This window comes from Oncorhynchus gorbuscha, linkage group LG20, assembly GCF_021184085.1.
Source record: "Oncorhynchus gorbuscha isolate QuinsamMale2020 ecotype Even-year linkage group LG20, OgorEven_v1.0, whole genome shotgun sequence".
NCBI classification, from domain to species: domain Eukaryota; kingdom Metazoa; phylum Chordata; class Actinopteri; order Salmoniformes; family Salmonidae; genus Oncorhynchus; species Oncorhynchus gorbuscha.
In genome coordinates this window covers 25,321,424-25,340,538 of record NC_060192.1, presented here as the reverse complement: position 1 = coordinate 25,340,538, position 19,115 = coordinate 25,321,424, and the positions used below count along the sequence as shown (strand labels likewise).

General features: G+C 43.1%; 1 protein-coding gene across 4 annotated transcripts; it reads right to left on the bottom strand.

The window, feature by feature from the left end:
• Positions 1-3,285: 3,285 nt before the first annotated feature.
• Positions 3,286-17,590, bottom strand: LOC124006605 (dual specificity protein phosphatase 10-like). Of its 4 annotated transcripts, none has more exons than XM_046316656.1 (4): positions 17,327-17,590; positions 16,390-16,441; positions 7,961-10,156; positions 5,614-5,808 (listed from the first exon to the last, which is right to left on the bottom strand). In XM_046316656.1, the coding sequence occupies exons 3-4, from the start codon at positions 10,138-10,140 to the stop codon at positions 5,757-5,759; spliced, it is 2,232 nt and encodes a 743-aa protein (XP_046172612.1). In that variant the 5' UTR covers positions 10,141-10,156; positions 16,390-16,441; positions 17,327-17,590; the 3' UTR covers positions 5,614-5,756. The 4 variants fall into 4 exon arrangements, with proteins under 4 accessions (XP_046172614.1, XP_046172612.1, XP_046172611.1 ...); XM_046316655.1 differs by having other exon boundaries at positions 17,331-17,590; XM_046316657.1 differs by having other exon boundaries at positions 16,394-16,441; positions 17,331-17,590.
• Positions 17,591-19,115: the final 1,525 nt, after the last annotated feature.

The following is a 19,115-nucleotide window of genomic DNA, read 5'->3' as shown; positions in this document are numbered from 1 at the left end:
TCCTTCTTCCAAATCCAGTCAGCTGATGTTCTGAATGAGCTGCAAAATCTGGACCCCTACAAATCAGCCAGGCTAGACAATCTGGACCCTTTCTAAAATTATTTGCTGAAATTTTTGCCATCCCTATTACTAGCCTGTTCAACCTCTCTGTCTGAGATTCCCAAAGATTGGAAAGCAGCTGCGGTCATCCCCCTCTTCAAAGTGGGGGCACTCTTGACCCAAACTGCTACAGACCTATATCTATCCTACCCTGCCTTTCTTAGGTCCTCGAAAGCCAAGTCAAGAAACAGATTACCGACCATTTCGAATCTCACCATACCCTCTCTGCTATGCAATCTGGTTTCAGAGCTGGTCATGGGTGCACCTCAGCCACGCTCAAGGTCCTAAACGATATCTTAACCCGCCATCGATAAAAAACATTACTGTGCAGCCGTATTCATTGACCTGGCCAAGACTTTCGACTCTGTCAATCACCACATCCTCATCGGCAGACTCGACAGCCTTGGTTTCTCAAATGATTGCCTCGCCTGGTTCACCAACTACTTCTCTGATAGAGTTCTGTGTGTCAAATCGGAGGGTCTGCTGTCCAGACCTCTGGCAGTCTCTATGGGGATGCCACAGGGTTCAATTCTTGGACCGACTCTCTTCTCTGTATACATCAATGATGTCGCTCTTGCTGCTGGTGAGTCTCTGATCCACCTCTACGCAGACGACACCATTCTGTATACTTCTGGCCCTTCTTTGGACACTGTGTTAACAACTCTCAGGCAAGCTTCAATGCCATACAACTCTCCTTCCGTGGCCCCCAATTGCTCTTAAATAGAAGTAAAACTAAATGCATGCTCTTCAACCGATCGCTGCCTGCACCTGCCCGCCTGTCCAACATCACTACTCTGACGGCTCTGACTTAGAATATGTGGACAACTACAAATACCTAGGCGTCTGGTTAGACTGTAAACTCTTCTTCAAGACCCACATCAAACATCTCCAATCCGAAGTTAAATCTAGAATTGGCTTCCTATTTCGCAACAAAGCATCCTTCACTCATGCTGCCAAACATACCCTTGTAAAACTGACCATCCTACCAATCCTCGACTTCGGCGATGTCATTTACAAAATAGCCTCCAATACCCTACTCAACAAATTGGATATAGTCTATCACAGTGCCATTCGTTTTGTCACCAAAGCCCCATATACTGCCACCATTGCGACCTCTACGCTCTTGTTGGCTGGCCCTGTCTTCATACTCGTCGCCAAACCCCCTGGCTCCATGTCATCTACAAGACCCTGCTAGGTAAAGTCCCCCCTTATCTCAGCTCGCTGGTCACCATAGCATCACCCACCTGTAGCACGAGTTCCAGCAGGTATATCTCTCTGGTCACCCCCAAAACCAATTCTTTCTTTGGCCGCCTCTCCTTCCAGTTCTCTGCTGCCAATGACTGGAACGAACTACAAAAATCTCTGAAACTGGAAACACTTATCTCCCTCACTAGCTTAAGGCACCAGCTGTCAGAGCAGCTCACAGATTACTGCATCTGTACATAGCCCACCTATAATTTAGCCCAAACAACTACCTCTTTCCCAACTGTATTTATTTTATTTTATTTATTTATTTTGCTCCTTTGCACCCCATTATTTTTATTTCTACTTTGCACATTCTTCCACTGCAAATTCACCATTCCAGTGTTTTACTTGCTATATTGTATTTACTTTGCCACCCTGGCCTTTTTTTGCCCTTTCCTCCCTTATCTCACCTCATTTGCTCACATTGTATATAGACTTGTTTCTACTGTATTATTGACTGTATGTTTGTTTTACTCCATGTGTAACTCTGTGTCGTTGTATGTGTCGAACTGCTTTGCTTTATCTTGGCCAGGTCGCAATTGTAAATGAGAACTTGTTCTCAACTTGTCTACCTGGTTAAATAAAGATGAAATAAATACAAATAAATAAAAAATAAGCTGAATCAGGTTAGTTACAACTGGGGTTGGAGCCCCACAGGAGGGTATCTCTCTAGGAACAGTGTTGGAGAGCCCTGGTATACAGAAACATGGTATAGCTGAAAACAGCTTGAGGAAATAAACGGATCAGGAAGAACAAATGAACTGAAGACCAGGATGGATGCATGAATGGATAGATAAAGATAGATGAGCCGATAAACAGGAAGACAGACAAGGCAGATAAAGGCATGGATACTATCTAAAGATTAGGACTGTTGAACTTTGAAACATGGATACTATCTAAAGATTAGGACTGTTGAACTTTGAAACATGGATACTATCTAAAGATTAGGACTGTTGAACTTTGAAACATGGATACTATCTAAAGATTAGGACTGTTGAACTTTGAAACATGGATACTATCTAAAGATTAGGACTGTTGAACTTTGAAACATGGATACTATCTAAAGATTAGGACTGTTGAACTTTGAAACATGGATACTATCTAAAGATTAGGATTGTTGAACTTTGAAACATGGATACTATCTAAAGATTAGGATTGTTGAACTTTGAAACATGGATACTATCTAAAGATTAGGACTGTTGAACTTTGAAACATGGATACTATCTAAAGATTATGGATACTATCTAAATTGTTGAACTTTGAAACATGGATACTATCTAAAGATTAGGACTGTTGAACTTTGAAACATGGATACTATCTAAAGATTAGGATTGTTGAACTTTGAAACATGGATACTATCTAAAGATTAGGACTGTTGAACTTTGAAACATGGATACTATCTAAAGATTAGGATTGTTGAACTTTGAAACATGGATACTATCTAAAGATTAGGATTGTTGAACTTTGAAACATGGATACTATCTAAAGATTAGGACTGTTGAACTTTGAAACATGGATACTATCTAAAGATTAGGACTGTTGAACTTTGAAACATGGATACTATCTAAAGATTAGGACTGTTGAACTTTGAAACATGGATACTATCTAAAGATTAGGATTGTTGAACTTTGAAACATGGATACTATCTAAAGATTAGGACTGTTGAACTTTGTATTACATTTTCATACACAACCAAATAGTTTGGCTGTGGACCTCAAAAGTCCACAGTTTGGCAATCCCTGGATTTAATTAATTCAATATAAATCAATAAACTGGTCTAAAAATACTAAAAAAATTAAAACAATAATTATTTAGGCCATGGATGAAATGGAAACGCTGACAAGGATTGTCTTTCTGTTTCATCTTTCAAGTCTGATTTTCATTACTAGTGTATGTTTCACAATTGCAAGAAATGACCAAGAGTATTTTCCATATTCCCTCTGTTGTCTTGACATCCTTCTCTGTAATTCATGTTAAATTTGAACACATACGTATAGAATGTATATATTTTTAAGTTGAATTTAAGCAGTGACAAACAAAGCAAAATAAATGACAAAACATAGAAATAAAAATAAATACTCTGTAATGGTAAACATGTACAAACAAAATATTCCACAAACGAGGAGAACACTCAAAGAATATATTGGTGCAGTTTTGTCTTAATTTAAGCACACACCTATGTACCCTCTTACAAATACACCTGCTATCTGGAACCTTAAAGGGTTCTTCGGCTGTCCCCATAGGATAATCCTTTGAAGAACACTTTTTGGTTGCAGGTAGAACCCTTTTGGTTCTGGGTAGAACCAAAAAGGTTTCTACATGGAACCCAAAAGGGTTCTACCTAGAACCAAAAAAGGTTTAACTGGAACCAAAAAGGGTGGAGGGGGGAGACAGCTAAAGAACCCTTTTGGAATCCTTCTTTCTAAGAGTGTAGGGTTCATCTTCTTATATCTTTCCAACCATTGTCTGTTGGAAAGACAACATGGATAGATCCATGACTAAGTCCAGTTCAGTAACAGTCTGCTGAATCTGTTAAACGTTGCCTGTGTATCATTGCTGCTTCTATTTACCATCCTTCTATTGACACCAGCTCTGGTTTCATCCACAGTGTTGTAGGTTTCTGATTTCAACCCATTTCTCTAAGAATTGGCACAATTAAATCCGCTCACTCCTCCACCAGTCACACAATGCTATATTGAACAATTCTCACAAGAGTAAAAAAAAAAGAAAAAAAGACTGACATTTATAATCCAGACAGGAAAGACAGAACTAAACCAACAATATGGCAAGATCAGCTATCCTCTGGGACTGTGTCACTTCAGTTGAGAGGCAATATTCTAAACGTCCAAACATTTTGATGGGTAAAATGCATTAGAATGACCTTTCTGGAGCTATGTATAGGGTTATCATAGTTTAATGGTGGGGTGTCACTATAGTTGTTTCTATTCTGGTTCTGCATGCATTATTGATTTTGTAAATGGCCTTGTGTCAGGCCAGGACTCATTGCACTTCCTTAGTATCTGTAATGCTATAAACCACAAGCATCAAATGAGTCATCTGATCACAGTGGATCATGGGAGATAATATTTACATGTTTAAGTCATATAGCAGATGCTCTTATCCAGTGCGACTTACAGGAGAAATAAGGGTTAAGCTCCTTGCTCAAGGAAACATCAGAATATTTTTCACTGAGTCAACTCTGAGATTCTAACCGGTGACCTTTCGGTTAATGGCCCAACGCTCTTAACCGCTAGTCTACCTGCCCCCTTATCTGCCAGATATCTAAGCATTGTATAAAAATGGTCAAAATTACAAATGGAATTGGATGAGGATCAGGTTGGCCAGAAATGAGACTATTTATAAAATAACCAATCAAATAATTTCTCCCATAATCTATAGAAGTGCACTATTCAAATCATCATTTCATCATCTATGCCAATAGGGACAATCTGTTAATCAGCGTTCCCTTCTTCATCATTCTACCTTTCATTTCTCCTTCACAAAACTATGGCTCGCCCAATGCGGGTTTCCTCCATCCCTCCATTCTGTCCCTCTATTCAGTCTCCCACTCTCAGACCTGTGTCTCCAGGCCGCTGAGTTTGGGGGTCAGGATGCGAGGAGTGACCCCGGAATTGAGGTCCCTCTCAAACTCCAGTAGCTGACCCATGAAGTTGAGGTTAGGAGACACCACAGGACGACGGCCCCGCACGTACTTGTAGGCATCCGTCATGGTCATCAGGGTGTGCTTCATCAGGTAGGCGATGATGATGGTTGCCGAGCGGGACACGCCTGCTTGACAGTGAACCAACACTCCACGCCCACTCTGGTGTGCCTCCTCTGTGGATAAAAAGAGGTGGCTATCAGATCGCTGAAATTCATCAAATACACAGCTTTTCCTGGATCTGACTCTCCAGTTCTCCCATCTTCCCGTTTGATCCATTTATAGCTCCCTAACTGTCTCCCCAGTCAAAAACCTTGAAATAGGAGATCGAGATCAGAGGAAAAACTTAACATATGAATCATCATGATCCTTACCTTATCTCACTGCTAAAATACTTCAAGTGTCAAATATTCTAAGCTCAGAAAGAAAAAGACTGAAAGACAAGAACGGGGATAGAGAGCGCCGTAGAACATGAAAGTAAATATTGTTCAACTCACCAATGAACTCAAACACCTCCTCAAAGTACTGACGCAGGTTCTGCTTGCTGTTGTCGGTAGCCGGCAGTCGTTTGTAGTGTATCAGGCTGGAGCCGAGGTGGTAGAGGGGCAGGTGTGTGGTGACGTTGACCACGTAGCCGATGTTGAGACGCAGCAGTAGGTCCAGGTCCTGGGCGTCCCTCTCGTTGCCCAGGAAAAGGAAGGGCAGGATGGGGCTCACCACCGCATTCTCCACATCAGGGGTCATCCCACTCTCATCTGACAGGGAAGCCGGGAGCGAGGAGGAGAGCGGCAGAGTGAGGTGCACTGGGATAGGAGAGGGCAACACAACACAGTGAGAGATTGCTGTTAGAAAGGGCAATTTCATTTGATTTGGATCACTGGCTGACATGCATTCACCCTGAAGCATGCCAACATGGATCAAGCATTGGAGACAGGAAGGGTTATGAAGAGATGTGTGAATGAAGGAGAGACAATGAAAGTGTACAATTTATCTCATTTATAGTTCTTGTTTGAGCATGAGTATCATCGGCGTTCACTTTACACACGCAGGGCAAAGAAGTATGCAGCTCTGACGAATTGCTCAAATGCTTACATAATTTCATACGTATTCTCCGAACAGGAAGAGGGAAAGGAACAGACATGAAAAGATGTCTGAAACTACTCTCTTCATTCTATGCTGTATGCCATCAACACATCCTGCACTCACGTAATGGAGTGGGAGGAGGCTGGAGTTAAGTAACTATTAAGAATAGAGAATACATTATAGCTTTTTGGGTCTTCATCATTTAAACGAGTGCAGCTTAATCTCCCACTGACAGGGTTCAGCGTCAGTGACACCATTTCCCGTAGGGAAAAAAAACATTAATTCAGCTATTCTAATCTCCCCGTCTTATCAGCGCTCTTCTCCATTTCTCTTTTCTCTGTCTCTTTTTTCTCCAGAGCCTAGGCTATAATTAACAGTCATTATCCCCAGGTTCCTCTTAAATCACCAACATGTTAGAACACCGTAACATATAAATAGAGATAGGCAGGGGATTTAAAAGAAAGGGAAGCAGGGAACGGTAGAAGAAAGAGACAGTAATGAGAATAGGAGGAAAGAGATTTACTGAAACAAATGGTAATTTCTGCAGTCAGACATGAAAGCTGGTTTATCCATTGGGGATTTCTTTTACTGAAACTCTCTAAGTGTCCATAACTTTCTGTCAAAAATGTACAACAGTCCATAACCATTAGAAGTACACTATATGTACAAAAGTGTGTGGACACCCCTTCAAATGAGTGTATTCAGCTATTTCTGCCAGATCCATTGCTGACAGGTGCAATCTCCATAGGAAAACATTGACAGTAGAATGGCCTTACTGAATAGCTCAGTGACTTTCAACGTGGCACTGTCATAGGATGCCACCTTTCCAACAAGTCAGTTCGTCGAAATTTCTGCCTTGCTAGAGCTGCTCTGGTCAACTGTAAGTGCTGTTATTGTGAAGTGGAAACGCCTAGGAGCAACAACAATTCAGCTGCGAAGTGGTAGGCCACACAAGCTCACAGAATGGGACCGCCGAGAGCTGAAGCATGTAGCGCGTATAAATCGTCTGTCCTCGGTTGCAACACTCACTACCGAGTTCCAAACTGCCTTTGCAAGCAACCAGTACAATAACTGTACACCGGGGGATTTAGAAAATGGGTTTCCATTGCCGAGCAGCCGCATACAAGCTGAAGATCACCATGCGCAATGCCAACTGTCCGCTAGAGTGGTGTAAAGCTCGCCATTGGACTCCGGAGCAGTGGAAATGCGTTCGCTGGAGTGATGAATCACGCTTCACCATCTGGCAGTCTGACAGATAAGTCTGGGTTTGGCGGATGCCAGGAGAACGCTACCTGCCCCAATGCATAGGACCAACTAGGAGGAATAATGGTCTGGGGATGTTTTTCATGGTTCGGGCTCGGCCCCTTAGGGAAATATTAACTCAACAGCATACAATCACATTCTAGACGATTCTGTGCTTCCAACTTTGTGGCAACAGTTTGGGGAAGGTCCTTCCCTGTTTCAGCATGACATTTCCCCCATGCACAAAGTGAGATCCATACAGAAATGGTTTGTCGAGATCGATGTGGAAGAACTTGACTGGCCTGCACAGAGCCCTGACCTCAACCCATTTCGAACACCTTTGAGATTAATTGGAACACCGACTGCAAGTCAGGCCTAATTGCCCAACATCAGTGCCCGATCTCACAAATGCTCTTGTGGCTGAATGGAAGCAAGTCCCCGCAGCAATGTTCCAACATCTAATGGAAAGTCTTCCCAGAAGAGTGGAGGCTATTATACCAACAAAGGGGGGGGGACCAAATCATTCCATGATTTTGGAATGAGATGTTTGATGAGCAGGTGTCCACATACTTTTGGTCATATAGTATAAACTAAAAGACTGAAACAAAAAAGTGTGTATGACATCCTTACCTCTGCCGTTCTCCTCGTCCTGCTCTCTGTTGACTGAGTTTAGGACCAGGTGGAGGGACGGGGCGGAGGGGAGGGAATACCGTCCCTCTGCATCTCTCTGTCTTGGTTTGGGTTTGAGGAGAGTGCTGGGAACTGACGGTGCTGTTGAGAAGGAAGAAGGGGATTGGGGAGAGGGGGATCGGGGGGGAGGGGGTGCGAGGGTATGCCATATCGTCTTCCTGCCCCATGCCATCCACCATCCCTGTCTCCCCACCTTTCTTCCAGAGCCTCTTCAGCGAGTCCCGGCCTGGATCTCGCCCAGGCCCAGACCCAGACCCAATGAAATCCAGGACGGCCATCTTGCCCTGCTGAAGCCGGCGGCGGCCAGCGTGGTCTGTTATCTGATTCCGGGTGAACTCCAACAGGTTCTTACAGTCCAGGATAACAGGGCTGGTTCCGTTGCTGCTGTTCTGATTCTGACCGGCACATGTCTTCCCCATTCCCATCCCCATCCCGGCACAGCTCTGGTGGTTCTGTTGAGTTTTAGACCTGGTCATCTTCTTCGCCAGCTCCTCGGGCCAGATTGTGCGCACACTGTAATCATCGTCATCGGCGGGGAATACCCCCATGGGGTGCCCTGACACTATACCCCTCCCCATCCCGGGGGGCTTTCTGCCCCGGTGGGGGTTGAAGGTCACCACTATGGGGTCGCTGCTACAATAACTGCAGGTAGAGCTGCCGCCCTGACTGGCTTTGGGGTTGCAGCCACTCACACAACTCTGTAAGGCTCGCAGCGGGGCTGAGGAGGATAGTGGGGTACAGGGCAGGCATCCCCCCACCAGTTTTTTGCGGAATGCAGCAGGACTCTCAAAGGCACCAGCCTCCCCGGCGCAGGAGGCACATCGCAGGGGTCTGAGCAAGCCCGTCCGGCAGTCCGACACAGTGCTGTTGGAGGATGAGGTGTTGGTGGTGGAGGCTGTGGACAAACATCCCCCCAGAGTTCTTAAACCCATTGCTGAGCCCCCTCTGTGGTTCACCCCTCCAACCCCGTGGCCGTGGGCGCAGGAAAAAGAAGAAGATGGACTCCCCCCAACCCCCTGACAGCCAGCAGAACGTCCCCTGGCCCCCCTGCAGCGGACCAGCTTCCAGCAGCCACAGCTGAAGGGATGAGAGAAGTCGATGGTACAGGTGTGGTCTGGGCTGGGGAAACCTCCACGGGAGGAACAGGGGGAGAGGGGTAGGCCGTGGAGGATCTGAGGGCGATGGTCCCTGCCACGGGATGGATGGGGCTTGTTGAGGGGTTGCTGGAACGAGGTAGAAGCACAGGGTTGGTGGGAGGGAGGGGAAGCAGGGTAATGGGAGTTTAGGACGGAGGCATGGGGAACAGGAACAGAGTTGTGGTGGCGGGGCAGGCTGTGGGCGTTGGGGTTTTCATGGACAGGTCCCAGTTTGGAATTCTCTTTGTTACCCACGCAGGGCACTTCCCGGGCACCTCTGGGGGGGAAGCTGGCAGAGCAGACTTTGGAAGCTGCGTCCTGCGCCTTCTCTCTTCTGGACTTGGACTGCTGTCTCTGGGCTGGGACAAATTCTAGAACCCCTCCTGGGGACACAGCCAGATGATTCTGATGGCGATTGCCTAGTGAGGCCTTGATCTGGTTCTGTGGGTGGTTTTGGAGTTGCTGCACTGCTCCTCCAGGCTTCCCTGATGTTCCCCCAGCTTTTCTCTCCCCGTATCCGGGAACCAAGCACAACGAGACCCTTTTTTTGCCCACCTTCACACTCCCACTGCGACCTAAAGTGTTGCTGTGCCCTTGTCCTTTTGTTCCTTTGTTCACGGATAACTTGATGTCGATGGTGTGTGTGTGTTGGTGGGGTCTAGGGCCAAGAGTCACGGTCCCGTTGCTGTGACAGTGGCTAGCGGTGTGTCTGACACCCTCTGACACGATAGCCTTGTTGCCCTTGGTTTTCTGCAGACGGGATGATGATCTGCTCTTGCATTCCAAAGACAGTGAATTCGGGGAGGGAGGATTAGGGTGGGACTGAGGAGGGTGGGGATGAGAAGGGCGGGAGAGAGGTTTGTTGCTGAGGGCTGTTATATGGGAGTGAGGCTGTGGTGAGGTCTGTGGGGAGGACCCAAGTAGGGCCAAGTTTTTAGGGCGCTGAATAACCACTATGCGCTCGCCAATAGGGAGTGGAGGCATCTGGGTCTACACAAAGCTGTGTGTGTGAGAGAGAGGGAGAAAGAAACAGAGAAACAATGTTAAGATTGTACTCAGATAAAATATCAATTAAGGTCACAGATTTTTAAAATTACTTTTGGTATCACAGTGTGGGGGAGTAGTAAACTACATGTAATTCAACTAGTAATTTAACTACATTTTACAGTAGCTTGGTGGTATTAAACTAAATTGAAATCTTGGTAGTGTTTTCAGTAGTTCATTACTTTTTTGCCATGCAGCGATGTAACTAACTACTGGAACTACACTACTTTTTTGGCAAAAAGAAAAGAAAACATGGGTGAAGTAGGCAAGAATTGACTTTCTTTTTCAGCATCAAACCAGCCTAATTCTCACCTGAAACATAGTTTTTGTTTTTAATAGTCAAAATTAAACATTCTGTTAACATCTTAGTAATCTGTTCTGCAATTTGTAGTCTATGACATTTCAGATTTAGATATGATCATTTATCACAAAGTAGTTTCGATATAGTGAACTACTTTTTCAAAGTAACCTTAGTTCAGTAAACTATACATAGGTTTCTTAAGGGTAGCTGTAGTGTAGCTAAACTTCTTCCAGTGTGAAGGAATTGGTATCTTGGTAAACTATATTTTCAGAGCTTCCACAACACTGTGGTATCATCATCAACATCATCACATTTTTTGAATTCGGAGACATATTTACATCACATCGGTCCTACACCAAGCTATGTAACTACCTCGTAACAGACTAGGTATGGAGTTATGGACACTTTTGCTTGAAAAAAACATCACTTTGGGAAATACTATTAAACAGTCTGTGTATACATACCTAGTACACTAGATATTTACATGTGTTATTTCTGCAATAAGGCCAGAGGGGGTGTGGTATATGGCCAATATAGCAAGACACAACGTGGAGTGCCTGGATTACAGCCCTTAGCCGTGGTATATTGGCCATATACAACAAACCTCTGAGGTGCCTTATTGCTATTATAAACTGGTCACCAACATAATTAGACAAGTAAAAATAACTGTTTTGTTATACCCGTGGTATATGCTCTGATATACCACGGCTGTCAGCCAAGCAGCATTCAGGGCTGGAACCCCCCAGTTTATAACCCTGTATAGATAATGCATAATAAAGCCTATTAATTGAAATTGTTGCAGAGTTGGAATTCAAGATGAACACACACATGACTGTTACTTGACTTCTGCTGCCGACCACCGTGATGAACACTCAGAAGAATATGTGAAGCATATTTCGGTTAGTCACCGTTAGATTGGAATAAGTATACACCAAAAACACACAGGAATTAAATCGAAACAAAAAGACCAAAATACAGCCTTAATGATTTTGCCAAAACATGGCAGACACCACTGGTTCATTATTTATTTATTTATTTTATTTTTTACTTCAGTTTATTTTAGTTAATACTTTCTTAACACTTGTTTTTCTTAAAATTGCATTGTTGGTTAAGGGCTTGTATGTAAGCATTTCACTGTAAGGTCTACACCTGTATTTGTATTTGTATTTATTATGGATCCCCATTAGCTGCTGCCAAAGCAGCAGCTACTCTTCCTGGGGTCCAGCAAAATTTAGGCAGTTTATACAATTTTAAAACATTACAATACATTCAACGATTTCACAACACACTGTGTGCCCTCAGGCCCCTACTCCACCACTACCACATATCTACAGTACTAAATCCATGTGTATGTTATCGTGTGTGTGTGTGTGTGTGTGTGTGTGTGTGTGTGTGTGTGTGTGTGTGTGTGTGTGTGTGTGTGTGTGTGTGTGTGTGTGTGTGTGTGTGTGTGTGTGTGTGTGTGTGTGTGTGTGTGTGTGTGTGTGTGTGTGTGTGTGTGTGTGTGTGTGTGTGTGCCAATGTTTGTGTTGCTTCACAGTCCCCGCTGTTCCATAAGGTTTTTATTTTATCTGTTTTTTAAATGTAATTTTACTGCTTGCGTCAGTATTCGGTGCATGTGACAAATAACATTTGATATGATTTGATTTGTTTTAAGAACATTTTGGTGAAATATTTTGGTGAAATTTAAGTTAGGTCAAAAGGATGGTGGGAGACATGGAGTAGAACCAAATGTCTCTCTGTTGGAAAAGGCCCTTTGCCATAGCACAGCAAACTAGAGAGCCAGCTGTAACTGCCTGAGGCACTGACTGACCATCAATGTACGTAACCTATAAATAAGCACTTCGTCATGAAATACTTGAATAAAGACTGGAGGAGAGAGGGAATTCTGGGCAAAGCTTTAGATGTTGTATTATTTTCATTATAATTTTTTTCTACCCTTTAAATAAAAACATGCGGTCAATTGATGCCTAATTCTCATTTGTAGTAACAACTTTGCTTTTGTCATCTACTAACCCCTATTTACTATGACAAAACCCATTCATTCGTTTTTTTTGCATTAAAGAAGATTCTCTGGGACAGGGCAATGGAGAGAGAGAGAGTTAGGGAGGGAGAGAGGGAGAGAGAGAGAGAGAGAGAGAGAGAGAGAGAGAGAGAGAGAGAGAGAGAGAGAGAGAGAGAGAGAGAGAGAGAGAGAGAGAGAGAGAGAGAGAGAGAGAGAGAGAGAGAGAGAGAGAGAGAGAGAGAGAGAGAGAGAGAGAGAGAGAGAGAGAGAGAGAGAGAGAGAGAGAGAGAGAGAGAGAGAGAGAGAGAGAGAGAGAGAGAGAGAGAGAGAGAGAGAGAGAGAGAGAGAGGAAAAATATAGAGGGAGAGGTTGGGAGAGAAATAGAGAGATGGGAGGACAGGGATATAAAGAGACAGAATATGATGTGACAGGGTAGACTGCAGACTAGAGGGGAGGAAGAAACATGGCAAAAAGGCACCGAGGACGTATTCACACCCCCGCAACACGCACACCAATCCATAGACAAAGCACACCAACCCATAGACAAAGCACACCAACCCATAGACAAAGCACACCATGTTTGCATTTCCACATGCATACATCAACGCACAGAGCTTGGTGATGGTATCCTCATCTTTTTTCCTTTTTCAGCCTTGCCTTTGTAGCCTGTGGTGGAGGGGGTGGGGGTTACATTGACCCAGTTTTGTAATGGTGGAAGTCAACATCACTCTGATCACACATTGTAAACACCTCATCAGCACATATCCAACATTATATTCACCCTTGATAAAGATGAGCAGACTGTTTAAAATAAATAATTCAAATATAATAATACAATTGCTCAGAGAAACAGATTTGGTTTAACATGTAATACTTTTTTTTCTCAAAAAAGTTGGGGTCAAAATTACTGACACCCCTGTTTTCAATAGCTCACCTTGCAAGCATAATGGCACTGAGACTTTTTCTCAAATGTTTGATGAGTTGGAGAACACATTTGGAAGGATCGAAGACCATTTCTCCATACAGAATACTTCCAGATCCTTGATATCCTTCATCTGAACTTATGGACTGCCATCTTCAATTTAAAACTACAGGTTTTCAATGGTTTTCATGTCCGGAGACGGCCGTTGCAAAATTTGGATTTTGTGACCAATCATGATGCTGTCATATTTTCACGTCATCCAACAAATGTAAATGCCCCCCACAGGGCAAACATTAGTTGAATTAAAGTTGTTTTTATGTCATTTCAATGAAATTGCGTTCAACCAATGTGGAATAGATGTTGAATTGACGTCTGTGTCCAGTGGGTGATGCCTCATTTATCAACTGTTTCCTACTCAATTCTGGTGTACCTGGCGCCACAAATGATTGGGATTTATCAACATGTGGATGGAACATGTTTTCATTGATAAATCAGAGCCATATTATATTTGTGCTAAAACCCCGCCTGGAAAACGCCCTCAATTAATATTTTATGGGAACAAAAACACCCTCATTTGCTGTATGGCTTGGAGATGTTGGAACTGGGCCATGACAGCTCCTAAAAGAAAGCGCAATGGAACATTTTATCACATTTCTGTAGATGTGTGGGCAGAACTCTGCAGTGACTTTTCCAAACTATAAATGCATGCTGCCTAATGAGTGACAAACACTGGTAGTACATTGTGAAAGATTGCTTGTCCTTTCGAACAAATTAAAAGTAAATGCTACAGCCCACACTTCTATGCAAAAGACAAACTGATGTTCAATATTTTGTTTATCAATACATGATTTTGCTTCTATCTCCTTCCTTGGTATAGGCTCTGAAATGAAATAGGCTAGCCTATGATGTTGCGCTCTATCGCACAGCAATAATGTAGCCTACCCATACTGTCACATACAGTCAAAGCTACTTAATTTCGAGCATGCTTGGCAATTGAATGAGCGATTGATAAATGGTAGCCTACATGAATAATTTAAACCAGTTCTGTCAGAAAAGGAGAGACATGTCCCATTGGGCAAAAACTGGTTAAATCAATGTTGTTTCCACGTCATTTCAATGTCAATTCAATGTGATGACATTGACTCAATGTGGAAAACTGATTGGGTTTGCAAAGTCATCAACGTAAGGGAATTTCGTCTTTTTTTCACCAAACTTTTAACTTAAATCCATTGATATGGTAAAATGTTTAGCAGATTTCACATTGAAATCACGTTAGTTGACAACTCAACCAAATGAGATGAACTGACACCTGTGCCCAGTGGGGTCCTGTAATATGATTATGATTTAGACTTATAATAAATAAAAGCATCAAACACCTCCCATTTCCCCAAATAAACAATAAGCATATTTGCTTGCAATACAGTGGATCGACCTTCTAGAAGTTGTGCGCATGCATAGTTTGACATTTGTGAAAATACGCACACCTTCCCGTCAAGTTTGAAATGGATAAACACCAACCTTCAACCTTTGCGGGAAAACTGGTACATGCCAGGTTTAGAGTACTTTTGTTGTGCACACGCACCTTTGATGAATGAGGCCCCTGGAGTTTGCCAAACAGCATTGGCACTGATGCTTTGGTCAGATCACATTGAAATATAGCACTTTGGCCATGCACACACCAGTGGTGGGTTTGGTGTTGAAATCAGAATGGATGAGCAGAAAATAACCCCATACATACTGTAAAATATAGTGGTGGATCTTTGATGTTATGGGGCTATTTTGCTTTCACTGGTCCTGGGGCCCTTGTTAAAGTCAAATGAACTTTACCCAATACCAGAATATTTTAGCCTAAAACCTGGTTGCCTCTGTCAGGAGGCTGAAACTTGGCTGCAGTGGATCTTCCAGAAAGACAATAACCCCAAGCACACATCAAAATCCACAAAGAAATTGTTAATTGACCACAAAATCAACATTTTGCATTAGCCATTTCAGACTCTGAACTTGAAAACCATTGAAAACCTGTGGTTAGAATGAAAGAGGGCAGTCCATAAGCGCAGATGAAGAAGGATATCAAGGATCTGGATGGATTCTGTATGGAGGAATGGTCTAAAATCCCTTCAAATGGGTTCTCCAACACATTTTTCAAATGTATTGATAACAAACAGGGGTGTCAATCATTTTGACCCCCACCGTTTTGAGAAAAAAAATGATAACTTGTAAAACTAAATCTCTTTCTCTGAGCAACTGTATTAGTAGAAAATAATATAATTTACCAATTTCTTTAGCATACAATATAGCTCAGTATTTAAGTGGTTTATTGTATACAGTCATTTCTGGTCATCTTTATCAAGGGTGTCAATAATTTCAGACCCCACTGTACATGAAAACAGTGTAGCGGTGTATTAATCATACTATCTAAGCACAGTCAGACCAAAAACACACAATTCAAACCTAAAAAACACACTTAAGAAAATGCTTGAAGCTATGCCTCGAGATCCTTATCATCATTGTTCATCAGCCCCATTCTGAACATTATTGTCACCCTATCTAAAATTGCAGCCAGTAGGTCTTCATACATTTTGGAAAAGAGGTTCTGAATTTGGAGGCTTGATAAAGGGCAAAGAAATATTAGAACTTAGGCTTACATAATAATATTATGATGTGCAAAAGAAGTCCATCCATTATACCAGTATGTGATTATTGTTATAATGATAGAAAGAGTGGCTAAAAAAATGTTGAAACTGTTGAAATTCTGTCCCCTCATGTCACAAAGGTGAAAGAGGTAACCTGATGATTACTCAGACTCTGAAGTAGAGGACCATGTGAGATTCACAAGGCACTGTATGTATCTTTGGGGTCTTATTATCAATCTACTGCTGAAATGATCTGAAATTGTAAGGTTCTATTTGAAGCCTTCGGTGACCTTTCTTCATGTCTCTACACATTCACAAACAGACCTACCTACAATAGTATTTATCCCGGTTTTCTGTGGACAAATAAAGGCCTGCTGCGCCTGCAAGAGAAGATGATAATAATAACAACAACAGGCATGGTTGAAAGAACACTAATAAATTGACTGCTGATAACAGAGGAATCCCATAAATAAGGTGGAATCATATGAGAGTGAAATGATTTCGCGCATGGTCAGACATCATTATGCTCAGGGTCCCGTCTCGGTCTCTGAGTGTCACAGGCAGGAAATAAGAAGCAGTTTCTTCTCATCTCCATGAGTGACGTTTTACGGTTGCACTTTGATCGCATATAGGCTATGCTAGAATGATTAGGCCTGGGCTATATAAAAATAACCAAGATAATAATACATTGTAATATAGAAAACGCATATCATGTAAATAATTCATTAAAAAACCATGCAACAACAAAGAATTAGGTAAATAATAATGTGCAATAAATAATGGCTATGGCCTTATAGCTTAGTCTGCATGACCTACAACTCCAGCATCATAGCCCGGTTTGGTAGTCGAAATTAGGCCATGGAAAAGGAATCGTCATCGTCTCGTATCACTTTCACTCTCATGTTTGGTCCTGATCAATAATAGAACGTATTTTCGCAAAGACTGTAGATATTTAGGCAAAGACTGCCAGGCGGTTAATAAGTAATGAAGGTGAATTTAATCACTCTTGATTCGTAGTGTCGCGTAAAAATGGTAAGTGTCCGATGTATTAGTGAAGGGGATCCTAGTTCGAGGACGTCATTGTTCTAATTTGGATGGCATTTTAACGCACTGGCGTTTCTTATATGCATATAAATGTGTAACACATAGCCATAGTGCTGGATCATCATGTGGCAACAATAGCCTATAATAATCAGTGATATAATATCAGACATGACATATTGTTCGTCAAGCTAAGCTGGCTAAAGTGTTTAAAATAAACTTACTTACGTTAGGAGTGACAATTCCTTTTTAGCTTCATGCTCTCCGTGTAATACAATTCCTTACGTTTTCATTGTTGTTGTCCAGACATTTGTTTGCACTGCAGGACCTATCATATTTTCGGATCCGTGTGCGGTGCGGGTATAAGCGTACATAGAAAAATATAGGACCATCGACACGAACCATCTATTATTAATTTAAAAAAAGAAACATAGAAAAAGTGCTTACACCATACCAGTGTCAGTGCTTGTGCGTGTGTAAATGTGCGCTCGGATTTATGCGTGAGAGGAAGACAGAGGTGGCTGGAGGAAATGGGGGGGGGGGGGGGGTAAGGAGGTGGGGTCTGTGGTCTGTACAGTGGATGACATCATTCCAGACCAATGGCAAGTAATATGTGATAAGGCAGCCAGCAAATTAAGCCTCGTCTTGAGCAGTGTGAAGTATAAAATGGTAGGCTCTTATGTCTTTCGACAGGGTGATAAAAGTGATAGGTATTCTATAAACCAGTGTTGTACTGGATATGAAATTATGGAACAGTGAAAGCTTGAATACAAATCGATTGTTTCATTGTAGTTGTACAACTACAGAATGTTGTTTCAGCCATTGTTCAACCTCTTCACATATCCTATTGCTGTCATGTTTTGTCATTAATTATCATGTCTTGTCCCCGTGCTTCCCCTTCTATTCGTTTCCCTCTGCTGGTCTTATTAGGTTCTTTCCCTCTTTCTATCCCTCTCTCTCCCCCTCCCTCTCTCACTCTCTCGCTCTCTCTTCTCTCTATCGTTCCGTTCCTGCTCCCAGCTGTTCCTATTCCCCTAATCAATCATTTAGTCTTCCCACACCTGTTCCCGATCCTTTTCCCTGATTAGAGTCCCTATTTCTCTCCTTGTTTTCCGTTCCTGCCCCGTCGGATCCTCATCTATAATTCACCGTGCTGTGTCTATGTTTTGCCCTGTCGTGTCGTGTTTCCCTCAGATGCTGCGTGGTGAGCAGGTGTCTGAGTCTGCTAGGTTCAAGTGCCTTCCCGAGGCAACCTGCAGTTCTCGATCAAGTCTCCTGTCTGTTCTCGTCTTTACGAGTAGTATTATGCTTTTTGTTTTGTAAAGTTTCTTTCTGGATTAAAAACTCTGTTTTCGCCAAGTCGCTTTTGGGTCCTCATTCACCTGCATAACAGAAGGATCCGACCAAGGAATGGACCCAGCGACTACAGAGGCTCGTAACACTGCCGTCAAGATCCAAGGAGCCATGCTCGGCAGACACGAGCAGGAATTGTCTGCTGCTCGCCATGCCGTGGAGAACCTGGACGCTCAGGTTTCCGACCTCTCTGGACAGTTCCAGAGTCTTCGTCTCGTGCCACCTGTTACTTCCTGGCCTGCCGAGCCTCCGGAACCTAGGGTTAATAACCCACCTTGCTACTCCGGGCAGCCCACGGAGTGCCGCTCCTTTCTCACCCAGTGTGATATTGTGTTCTCTCTCCAACCCAACACATACTCTAGTGAGAGAGCTCGGGTTGCTTACGTCATTTCACTCCTTACTGGCCGGGCCCGAGAGTGGGGCACAGCTATCTGGGAGGCAAGGGCTGATTGTTCTAACAATTACCAGAACTTTAAGGAGGAGATGATTCGGGTTTTTGACCGTTCAGTTTTTGGTGGGGAGGCTTCTAGGGCCCTGGCTTCCCTATGCCAAGGTGATCGATCCATAACGGATTACTCTATAGAGTTTCGTACTCTTGCTGCCTCTAGTGACTGGAACGAGCCGGCGCTGCTCGCTCGTTTTCTGGAGGGACTCCACACA

What these genes read in the sequence shown, in the direction of transcription:
- LOC124006605 (XM_046316656.1), bottom strand. Translation starts at nt 10,140, where the DNA reads ATGCCTCCACTCCCTATTGGCGAGCGCATAGTGGTTATTCAGCGCCCT. An exon ending in GGACGAGGAGAACGGCAGAG is followed by an intron (nt 5,809 to 7,960) that starts GTAAGGATGTCA and finishes CTCCTATCCCAG; the next exon opens with TGCACCTCACTCTGCCGCTC.